At 40.5% G+C, this 12,482-nt stretch overlaps 1 protein-coding gene across 1 annotated transcript; it reads left to right on the forward strand.

The window, feature by feature from the left end:
* Positions 1-8,607: 8,607 nt before the first annotated feature.
* Positions 8,608-12,183, forward strand: fbxo2 (F-box protein 2). The gene is made up of 6 exons (XM_079742318.1): positions 8,608-8,709; positions 9,442-9,503; positions 9,795-9,921; positions 10,214-10,306; positions 10,396-10,537; positions 10,772-12,183. Exons 2-6 carry the CDS (start codon positions 9,467-9,469, stop codon positions 10,904-10,906), a joined length of 534 nt encoding a protein of 177 aa, XP_079598444.1. The 5' UTR covers positions 8,608-8,709; positions 9,442-9,466; the 3' UTR covers positions 10,907-12,183.
* The last annotated feature ends 299 nt before the right edge of the window (positions 12,184-12,482 follow it).

Consider the following 12,482-nt stretch of genomic DNA (forward strand, 5'->3'; position numbering starts at 1 on the left):
TAGACCAATCCTAAAGCCTTTCTACATGATTAATTGGTGTTTACTGTTTATATTGGGGAAACAATTCATGAGCTGCAGCTGTTACCATTAAATAAAGCATTCATAAATCTCTTATGGACTCTTATTGTGTTCTCAATATTTCATTAGCAGAGTAGAAATCCATTCATTCTAATATTGCAGCCACATCTGTTTGTGCAATATTAGGTCATGCTGCATACAGCGCTCAACTATTATTCTTAAGTTTTATTCTTTTTTTCTTTTAGTCTCTACAAACTTTAAGTTCAGATTAGCTTGGAATCGCATACTTCCAGATGTTACAAATTCTTAATCTTTTTAAGATATTCTACTTTTAAAATATTATATAAAGTCAATGGGTGGAGGGCGAAGCAACTACAACTACTACATTCACACGTTTAACCAATCAACAGACTTGTATCTTCAATATTATGAAAACAGAATTCCGATAATTGATACTTCTTCAGAATCACAGGTTAACAGTTGATGTTTGATACCGGCTTGATATACTTTCAGTTGGAATTACGTTGCGTCTAAAGCGTGAGGAGTGGGCGTTTGAGTGTGGGCTACACTGGGCTACAATTGAATCACGTTAGCATTGGGCTGGTTTTGAAAAAAACGTTTCTTTACCTTACTAAGGGTTAATTACCTTACTAAGTGTTGGGAGCATGGACCTATTGGTTGGGAGGTGGCAACTGTCTAATAAAGTGTATCAGAAGCACCCCATTTTTTAACAGCTCTGGTTGCGGAAGTTAATTTCCCATTCATTTTTTCCGTCAACTTTGCGTAAAATCCTTATATAAAAAGTTTTAAGCCTGGAACTAAGCCAATCGTTCATGACCATAGTAGTAATAGTCGTGACCATAAAATGTTTGATTCGGGGGAAAAAAATATTTGGAAAAGGCAAAGGCACAAGACTGTACATTATTATTGTGAACGAGTGAAGGAACTCGTTGCTGCCAACTTTTTAATTAATAAATAAATATGGGACCTTAAGCACTGCTGCGGACATTACATTTCTTTCGCTTGATATTACTTAATTTGTCCTGCACCTGGCCAGAGGGTGGGATGTGCAAACAGCTACTCTTTTGAACCATGGATCTATTAAAGAAAGGACAGCGGACTAAAACATGGCCGCCCATTCAAAGCAGCCTCACACAAAACCTAACATTATCAAACTTCTTCGTGAATTTTTTTTGTTTTCTTTGCATGAAAAAATATCATTTAAATCCACAAACAACATATGTGTAATCCAGAGCACATAAAGACTGGGACCAGAAAATACGATATACGTCACCACCCGCACTTGGAACTCCGGTACAGACATGGCGATCTCTCTGCTCCACTTCACCAATTTTTTCCAAGGGGAGGATAAAAGCATCGAAAGAAGTGAAAACCATTATAAGTCGGGGCATATGGAGAGTTATGTGTAATCCGGGGCATATAAAGACTGGGACCAGAAGATAATTATTTTCTCTCCGTTGAAACCCATTCATATTTTTCGATCTCATAGGTCCCATGGGCTCTACCGGAAGGGGCGTGATTTCGTCGCAGAAAATAGGCTAGAAAACGAGAATATTTCTGAATCCGGTAGCCATGAACTATACTAGGGCGTGGCTAGGCTCCCATGATGCGGAAGCAAATCTCTCCTTGATGTTGCCCAAGCCCCCAGGAACAGTGCATACTTCCGCAATCCAGCAATGCTCAGCGGCCAAGCCTGGTATTGCAGCTGTTTAAGCGGGCTGTGGACGGGTCATTCGATTCAAGGGGCCCAGAAGTAGGAAAAGCCGTGGGATGTAATTACAGAGCCCAGAGATCTAGTATAGAGGGAGAACAGAAGAGGCCCCAGTACAGAGCCTTGAGGGACACCAGTATCAAGCGTGCAAGGTTTGGACAAGGAGCCATTCCATGTTACCCGATAAGTGCGATTCATCAGGTAGGATGTGAACCAGGAAAGGGCAGATTCAGCTATGCCAAGTTCGGCGAGAGTGGCGAGGAGGATCCGGTGGTTCACAGTGTCAAATGCTGCAGACAGGTCAAGGAGAATGAGAACCGATGAGAGGGACGAGGCTCTGGCCGTACGGAGGGACTCAGTCACTGCGAGGAGAGCCGTCTCAGTGGAGTGTGCTTTTTTGAAGCCTGATTGATGAGGGTCAAGCAGGTTGTTAGATGAGAGATAGGAGGACAGTTGGTTAGCGACGGCACGTTCCAATGTTTTAGAGAGGAATGAAAGAAGAGATACCGGTCTTATTCTGGATGTCAGTGGTATCAAGGGTTGGTTTTTTGAGGAGAGGCTTTATTCTGGCTGTCTCGAAAGACGTTGGAACAATGCCAGAAGTGAGGGAGGAGTTAATTAGTGCGGTGAGAAATGGCAGAATGTCGTTTGACACAGCCTGGAGGAGGGAGGAAGGGATAGTGTCAAGGGGGCAGGTGGTGGCATGGTTAGATGTTATAATTCTGTTGACCTCGTCTGAGGTGAGAGGGATAAATTGGGTAAAGACAGAGGTGGGGGTGGGGGGAGGGAGGATGGTGGCAGTGATAAAAGAGGAGCTAATGTCCTTTACTTTCTGGGTAAAGTAGGTAACAAAGTCATTAGCAGTGAGGCAGTAAGGAGGAGGAGGGGTGGGAGGGTTGAGGAGGGGTTATCCGTTCACTCCAATACAAGTGGGGAACAGGAATGTGTCTCCGCAAAAAATGTCTAGATATCAATCAAAGGCTCATAATTATCTTTATGCCATGTACTAAAAAAATGTAAGTTTTCTCTTTTCGAAACGCGACCTCAAGCGTTTTATTAGCCGTTTTATGTTATTATTTTTTCCTGGAGAAGGACGGGTGGGCAGCTGAAAGGAGTTGTAGTGAAACAAATGTTGTTTCGGCCCGGCATTCGAGAGGGCCTAGTGCACGGCTCCTTTAACTTCTCGTGTCCGAGGTTTTTCCTTTCACTTAACATGAATAACGTTGATAGGTTTTTAGTCACTGTGGTGACGTTTTATCACTAAAAGAGTTTTAGTGATAAAGGGATTTTTTGGAATGGTTGTATTTATTTCTAGGCCTACATACATTTACTATGTTGTTGGTGTTATATGGAGCAATCTTTCATATTTATGAAGTAAACTTATTCTTCCATGGTCAGTAATCAATGCGACTGTGATCGCTCAGACCTTTCGCTTCTGATGCTACAATGCTAACAATGCTGGAAAACAATGAATATTTCTGCATCCGGTACATGCATGAACTAAGCTCCCATGATGCGAAAGCAAATCTCTCCTTGATGTTGCCCTGCGACATTGAGCAGTTTTCATAGGAATGAATGGGCGCCATTTTGGAATCCACTGTCCATTCTATAATATGTCCATGATGTTGCCCTGCGCCATTGAGCAGTTTACATAGTAATGGCAGCTGTCCTTTCTTTAATAGGTCCATGGTTTCCCTGCGGCATTGAGCAGTTTTCATAGGAATGAATGGGCGGCCATTGTTTCAGTCCACTCTCCATTCTTTAATAGGTCCATGCCTTCTTTAATATGTCCATGGTCCATGCACGGGACTGACAACGTCTTTCCGATTTCCGCATAACGACCGACCATAGCAACCCCGCCGACGTCAACTTGCAGCGTCAATATATATTTTTAAGCGTTTCTATATCCTGGAATTATACTATGGTCTGGGGGAATACTCGATTCTGATTGGCTGCAGGGTGTCCATTAATCCCTTATATATGGACACCTAAGTAGTGCCAGTCAAATTGTCTGTTCAGCCTTCAAAACGAGAGCTGGTAAATTGTGAAAAATGCATTAAACTGTATTCAGAAAACGTGGTTATATGCTATAGACCCTATAGTATCTCTGGTATAAAGGCTGGGATGAATTGCAAATTACAAATATTTACACGTTATGTTGAAAGTATAGATCGTCACGATTCCCATTGAAACGAATTGCGCGGTGATTAGTCGTCAAAACGAGAGCTGCTAAATTGTGAAAAATGCATTAAACTGTAATCAGAGAACACGGTTATATGCTATAGACCCCCTATCTGTGGTATAAAGGCTGGGACGAATTTCAAATTACAAATATTTACACTTTTATAGACCATCTCGATTCCTATTGAAACGTATGGCGCGGTGATTAGTTTTCAGAACGAGAGCTGGTAAATTGTGAAAAATGAATGAAACTAATCAGACAACGCGGTTATATGCTATAGACCCTGGATCCCCTCAGTATCATCCCATAGAGTGGCTAAAGTGGCTTCTGCAGGAGCAAATATGCTACCATCGATTCACAATAGGCTATAATGGCGCGTGGTAAGTATAATTTGGATGGTTACGACTGGTTACGGTTGGCTGTTAATCAAAATCTCTACGACGAAAATGAATGGGATTTTAACTTAAAGAATCACACTGTTCCGCTCTTTAGTAATTAGGGGCAAGGGATCGCCCTCAGTGCTGTCACTCAAACCTCCGCGCCAGTCGTAAGGAGATTTGATTCACGACGTATTAGTCAACTGGCGTTTACTTTACATAGTTCTCAAGGTTATGTTCTTTAAGTTCTTAAAATGTTAAGTAAGATCATGTGTATTTGCCATTGCAGAAGTAAATCATTAATTGATTTTCTTTGGGCGGGTTTCTGTTGATTAGTTCTCTGTTTATAGTTGGGATGGAAATTGCCATCCGACCTGGCAACAAATCAGAGATCAGCAGAATATGAGTGGAGCTCTAATCTCCTTCCTGGATGAGAGCAACAACTTGCCAGGTTCCATTCAGACTATACTAATGTGTATAATGGTTACAAGGGATTTTTATTTTATATTAAATGTGTTTAGATGTGTTTAAACTCAGCTAATGGTTCTGAAGTTTCAGATTTCATATTTTTGGAAAAGGAACAACGATGACTAATGGATAGATGAGTTCACTATAAATTGTGTGTTTACTACATGGTGACGAGAAACAGAACAGTCTGGATAAAACAGAAGTAACTAATGAAATGTCACCATAAACTCAGCAGCATTTTACAAATCAATTATAAATCCAAATGGGTCCTGGTAGGTTGTTGTGCCAGGCCTGGAAGGAGACATCATCACATCTCACGAGAGTTCACTCGATTAGTCTGCTTGTTCACAAATATGAAGTTGATAAACTCTTGATCGCTTGCTATTTCAAAAATTAAAAAAAACCTGCAAAACTAAACTCACATGGATAATTTTTAACCACTCCAAAAGCATATTGATTACATAAGACAATGTGACTTCATAGTCTCTATTCAGGACAGTACACAACTAAGATGTAGGTAGGCTATATAACAGGCACAATATATATTTTTGTTTTTCACACTCTTAAAGTCAGACTGGACACCTGGAGAGTTGTTGCGCTCAGCCAGGATGGAAATATAATCATATTTCATATGAACTCCAATCATCATGTTCTGAAGTTCTCTGAGAACAACAGGTAAGGATACACCTCACTAATGATACTTCCCAGTTATTGTCAGAACATATATGACTGTTGCATAGAACTACCTAGGTAATGGTGCTACCTTAGGTCAGTGATGATTTGGTTCCATTTAAAAAATAATATTTATTTTAACTGGTTTTAAAAATAGTCCCTCATTCAATGTTTCAGATTTCTGGGCAGTATGTGAATGTCCACAGAAAGATCCATGTTATTGCTAATTTACTAAACTGAATTACCAAAAATAAATAAACCAGTTACACAAATGAACTGTTTTAAATATTAAACATACTCTGACTAAATTGAATGAGAGGAATCAATGTATTTTCATATGTGAGTTATTCTGGCCAAGATTTAATATTTCATGCTCATCACATTCAGAAATAATTTAAGGTAGTTATGTGAATGTGAGGTAGTGAACACAATTTGGGGGAAAGCCATCAAACCAAATCCTCATTGTTGACCTTAAGTAGCACCATGACCTAGGTATTGCTACCTGACAGTCAAATATGTTCTGACAACAGGGAGGTTTTATTTGTGAGGTGAATCTGTATCTGTTGTTTTCTAAAAGAGAACAGCCAAACATGATGAGTGGAGCTCCCCTAGTGAAAGTTAAGTGAACTGTAGTGAATTAAAATTATATTTCAGAAGTACATTCATTCCAAGTAAATTTTTTAGAAACATGTTTTAGGTAGACTCTTGGAAAAGTACACTTCTTCAGAGATCTTTGTTCAATGTAGGTGTACTTTTACAAACACTTATTACAAATACTTCTTCAATGCATTTGAAATATTATCTAAATTAAATCTAAAAACCTTAAATGGCTTAAAATAGTATGCTTAAAATATGTAGTTAGTATTATTTGTATAACTTAAATAACACTCAAACAACACTGTAAACACAGATGGAATATGTTTAAGGTGCAGTAAATATGCCAAATTGTGCAAAATAATAACACACTTGAAATTTATTTATTTTGCATTTGTATAATACTCAGGCAACATTACAAGTACTTCTTCAGTGCACTTGAGATTATCTAAATTAAAAGACCTTAAATAGCTCATAATAGTACTCTTGAAATATGTAGTAAGTGTGCTTTGTGATTTCCATAATATTTAAAGTGTATTTCTAACATAATATTAGGACTTTTTATGAGAACTTGAATGTTAAAAATGAAGCATGACACTGAAGTGTACTTAGTATGTGCGAAGTACACTTAAAGTTGTTTCATTTTAGCACATTTTTAGTATGAAGTATACCGAAAGCATAGAGATAGTACTACTTTATTTCAACTTAAATGCATTAGATATGCTTAAAATTACGCGAAAATGTTGCACTTAAAATATACTGGGTCTTAGAGGTGCTTTAAGTACATTTAGTATACTGAGATTAAGTATACTTAGTACCAGGGGCGTAGGAATGAGTTTAACATTGGGGGGGACACATATCGGAAACCTGAAAGATCCGTTAATAATATGTCATAAATTAACTACACTGAAAAAATTCACAAATATATTTTATTCTACTAAAAAGATACATTTGTAAATGTAAAGGAAAACACATTTTGAATGGCAGTAATGAACTGATAAACATCAAATCAATTATTTAATTGCACGCTCAATCATCCAGTTTTTTAGAATAAGAAGTGGTGACAAGACGCTGAGTTGCGCTTTCAAAATAAAATAAAATATTTTTCTCCCCCCGGTATAATTTTTAGGTGGGACAGATGCGCCTGTCTCCAATATTGGAGGGGACACGTCCCCTCCGTCCCCCCCGGTTCCTACGCCCTTGCTTAGTACATACAATTTTCACCAGGGTTATCTAACGTTAACCTTTACGCCTGGCGCACACCGGTCACAAGGGAGCAGGGATCCCCTAGGCATTCTTCTAGTTGATGAGAACACAGGAAACTCTGTCCTTTAGGTTAACATTATTTGATTGGATCATTGACAACTGCAATGTGGGGAGAAGTGGTGGTGCCTTATCAGTCGGAGCCTTTGACCCTTGACCTTCCCAAGGGGGTCAGGGAAAAGGCACACCCAACAAACGGCAGTGAGAGAAACGGAATGTGATATAGAATTCTACATTCAAATTACACAACAAAATATACAGAGAATATAAAACATGTCTAATATAGAAAATGTGAAGTACACATCAAATATGCATCTTACCAAAACAGAATATACATGAAATGTTATTGTGTATAAAATATATCATTGTCATGGATTGTGAGGAGTTTGGGCAGCAGCCTCCTCTCTGTGACTGATACCATTGGATCCAATATCAGAACAGAAGCGGTCCTTCTGATGAGTTTGTTTAGTGTGTTACAGACGATCGCCCTCAGGTTGCGGTCCCGACACACCCCAGTGTTTAGAGGGCGCTGGTCCCTGCAGACTCATAGAATGTCCTCGGCGCTGCAAATGTTGGAGGACCGTAGCTCCCTCAGTTGGAGTTCAGTTTCCTGTCCAGTTGTGCGAGTGGACACTGAGGTACTTGTAATCCTGAACATAAGGCAACGTTAGAGCAAAGCATTATGATGGATTTAATTCAGCTGAAGGAGAAGCAGACAACACAGCCATCCGTAGCTTTTCTGAGCCTCTCTCTTTAGTGACATCTAGCGGTCAAGTAGCAAATTGCAACCAAATGAATACCAATGAATATCACATTTCTGCCAAGTCCGCTGCGCTGGATGGCACAGAATTCTACACACTGCACCTCTAAGACTGATTTGAACTTTTTTGTTGTGAAATAAAGCATTTCATGTAATTAAAAAAACAAACAAACTAATGTTTAAAGAGGATCACATGTAAGAAGAATAAAGGTTTTATCAGTTGCCACGAGGCTGGTAATGTAAGCAATGTAATCCAAGTTTTATCCTTGTGTTCCTTTCTTGTGCTACTATGAGCCACATCTCTCATCACAGGGCCGCCCTGGCTTTTCATAGACGAGCTCCAAAGGACATTGTGCTGAGTGCATGCATAGCTCTGCTGATTCGGACTGAGCTAAGTTTGTGTGTGTGTGTGGGTGTGTGTGTGTGTGTGTGTGTGTGTGTGTGTGTGTGTGTGTGCGTGTGTGCGTGTGTGCGTGCGTGTGTGTGCGTGCGTGTGTGTGCGTGTGTGTGTGTAGCTGTTATATAAAACCCTCCCCATGGTGAGCTCGCTCTCACTGCGACATAGCTCCGGTGTCCGAGGGAACAAGCACGGGAGAGGTTGAGACAGACAGACGGACACAATAAACGACTGCACGACCTTTGCGTGAGTAATGTGTACATGTTTGTTCTTCATTTGTTATCTATGATAAACGCGACTGTCCATATATAAACTGTATTGTGCTGTGGTCTCACACGTCAACACCACGATGACTTTGCTTTCTCAGAGTGGGGGCGCAGTGTCTATTCAGTCTATTCACTGAGGAAATACACAATACACACACATAAGCACACACACACACACACACACACACACACACACACACACACACACACACACACACACACACACACACGGGCACACAACCACACTTATGCACACAAATGCATTGTGCATTTCATGACTCATGGATTCTTGGTCAACCACTGTAAACCATAAAGACCCAATCAATAGACTACCTAGAGACTATGTAACCCCATATTTGATCATGCTTTATGCAGTATGTGAAATTATATATAGGGGCTTTAAAATGTTGTCGGTTCTGTATTGTTTTGACAGGTCTCTGACTCTGAGAAGCATCTATGAAGAGTCACAGTGTCCCTAAGTTTTAAAAAACAACAAATGCTACGTAACCAGGGTCTGCGTAGCCCTTGAGTGCCCAGTAGCTATATCTTTTCATTGGTATCCAGGCAATTTCAAACAAAGCACTCACTGTTTGTGAGTCTGAGAACAAGGCTCCATAGCTGCATGCCTTTCGCTTTGTGTTCCAGAGTTTTTGATCAGAGTATCGGACTGACTCCACAGTATTGTCATTTTTGTCATTGTTTGTGATTCCAGACAAATATTTCCTTGACCAGCACCCATGGCTCACAACCTGCTCAAAAACCCCAACGGGGAAGGTACGGAGGAATTATATTATTTTTGAGGTTATTATTTTTTTACATTTATATTTTTGACGTATATTTATTACATGACTAAAAATTCCCATGCCTTTATTTCAATAACTCCCAATCACACATTATTGCATTTTGAAGGCAATTGTTATAATATGGATGATGTTTACCTGTTCTGTACCACTTTGAAAAGAAAAACACTGTTATAAAGGAAAGCAATGATTGACAAAAAAGTATTTAGTTTAAGACAACAATGTGTTTGGAAAATTCCCCTGTGGCTGACTTTATTCCTCATAGAGGAGCTGGAGTTCTGGGAGCTGACAGAGAATGGGGGGAGCTCTTGGAAAGTAGAAGAACTACCGGGCGATTGCGGCTACGATTTTGGCAATGAGGAAGTGACAAAGTACTTTGCGACGTCCTTTGAGTGAGTGGTCCATTTAGTTTTATTGATCCGATGAGTAGGAGAAATCTTAAATTTAAACTGTGGTCAAAGTCGAATTTACAGCACATTCACTGCCGAAGCACAGGTCTCCACTTACTGCTCGACTCAAATTTCTGAGTTGACTCCACAGCAAATTGCACATAATCTCTATAACAATGAAATTGGTGCTTTTCCCGCGATATGTTTTAGTAATAAACAGTCCTGTAGAATGCTTCATTACATTGCTTAATTACCCCTCCCCCCCCTCGTGGGATTATCTTTGACTGACATACAGACTGTGTCTCAAGAAGCAGGAGGTGGATCTCCTGGCAGACGGCTACACTGCAGAGGTGCTTGACTCCCAGCCAACCATCACAGTAGAGGATTGGTGAGTGGGGATGGAGGGAGTGTGTAGAGGCCGGCTATTTTCATGTCGTACAACTTGCGTCCCATATCTAAGGGGTCACTCACCTTCAGGTACTGCGGGAGGACCGACTGCGGCTGCACCTATGAGATCACCGTGTGTCTATTGGACGAGAACCAGGAAGTTCTGCAGGAGTTCAAGCCCGACCCGGTGACCCTCGACCCGGACACGGATGGCGGGTGTTCATGGAAACAGGTATAGAGCGGGAGCAGGGACACACGGTGGAGGCCTCACACACACGTGCACACTCACACACTAACACTCACACACACTCACACTCACACACCACACACACACCGACAAACAAACACACACACACGCACAATCACACATACTCTTTTACACACTGTCCTTACTAACCTTGCCCACAGTAGACCAACCTCTTGGCTTTGCTCTGACTAATTGTCTGTTGTGGCGGTGCTCCACCAGGTGAGCCACACCTTCTCAGAGTACGGCCCCGGACTACGATTCATCTCCTTTGAGCACGGAGGTCAAGACACCAACTTCTGGGACGGATGGTTTGGAGTCCGGGTTACTGGCAGTTCAGTCACATGCAACGTCTGAGCAATGAACTGGGGGGAGAGGGAGGGACGAAAGAAAGGAAGGAGGGACCTAAGTAGGAAGAAAGGGAGGTAGGGAATTAGGTAGGGAAGGAAAAAAGTAAGAGAAGGAAATGAGAGGAATCACATGGTAGGTGAAGGGTAGTCCAGACTAGAGAGGAGAGGTGTGGTCAGAGAGTGTGAGATGGGGGACTGTGGTTTAGGAACTGAAGAACTCTGAAAGGCTTCTCAGCTTGCCGGCGTGAACTGTTGTCTGTAGTCCACTGACCACTGACGTTACTGTCCCAGCCTTGCTTGAATCATAAGGCAGTATAGACTTACTGTTATGTTGGGGGATGCTATTATACTGAAGCAAGCAATCTTTAGAAATCTGACCCTATGGGGTTTTTGTGGGATGACCAAATATCCATGAAGCTTTGCCAGATTTTCTCCTAATCACTGCTTGCAATATAGTTATTTTATCCGCCAACTACTACCTACTTGCTACGCAAGACTATATTTTAACTTTTTTGTTTCTCCTTAATTAATGTCATTAATGCAAATTAACTTTAAAATGATCACATCCAACTGCTCATTGCATCTTCAAATTATTTATAGAAGAGTTTGATTTCATTGCTGTGAAATTGTATTGACATTGAACAAGTTTGAACTGGTATAATGGTGTACTGGACCCCCACTGTGTGGATCCCAACTCAGCAGCATAAACCATTAATCTTCCATCGCTGTGTTTTATTCTGGCGTACACATTAAAAGGTGTTAAAGAATTCAGTGTAATATGAGTGCAATATGCTCTCAGACAGAGAGTGACACTAAACATAATATCCTGTACACTCCTGTATCCTGAGGTCTTGCTATAATAAGGAAAGGGGCCTGTTCACCATCTTAGATACATGCATAATAAAAAGGAAACACTTTGGCTGGAGCTTGAAGTGGCATACCCCTAAATAACTGTATTGGCAGAATTATTTGTATCACAGGTGGGCACATGCATGTACTACTTGAAAAAAACATGAAGACCGGCATTTATATTGTTCAGCTATCACATGTTTGAGGATGAACAATCTCAAGTTTAGTCTGTACGAACAACATTGCTCTCATCCATCCAAATCTACCATTAAAGCAACCCTTGAACTACGCAATTATTGAACGAAGGCCAGTTTTCATTTCAACAACAAGTTTCATTACTTGTAACAGTAATCGAAAATATATATTTTATTTTGCTAACCTTTTTTGTGAAAAAGTTAATGAAATAAAAGAAATCCCAGTTTTATCTTTCTTTCATATCTGGGCTTGTAACTTAAATAAGATATTCTGTTCTCCAGTCAAATATCTATAGATTCTGAATTGCAATATGTTGCTGCTCAGATTCAGACTACTGAACACCATGATCATAATTGCAGTTTTCTACATCAAGGGAAGATAGAGGATGTGTTTTCATTAATCTGTTAATAACTAAGATACTGATGTTGAGGATTGTGTAGAAGAGGTATGTAGCCCTTGGCCCAACCTTAGAGTGGGCGTCTCTAGGTTTCATAAACATCCGGGGCTTAGCCCAGAGGGAAAATGAAAATGCGACAATT

The sequence above is a fragment of the Pollachius pollachius genome (assembly GCF_949987615.1).
Source record: "Pollachius pollachius genome assembly, chromosome: 8".
NCBI classification, from domain to species: domain Eukaryota; kingdom Metazoa; phylum Chordata; class Actinopteri; order Gadiformes; family Gadidae; genus Pollachius; species Pollachius pollachius.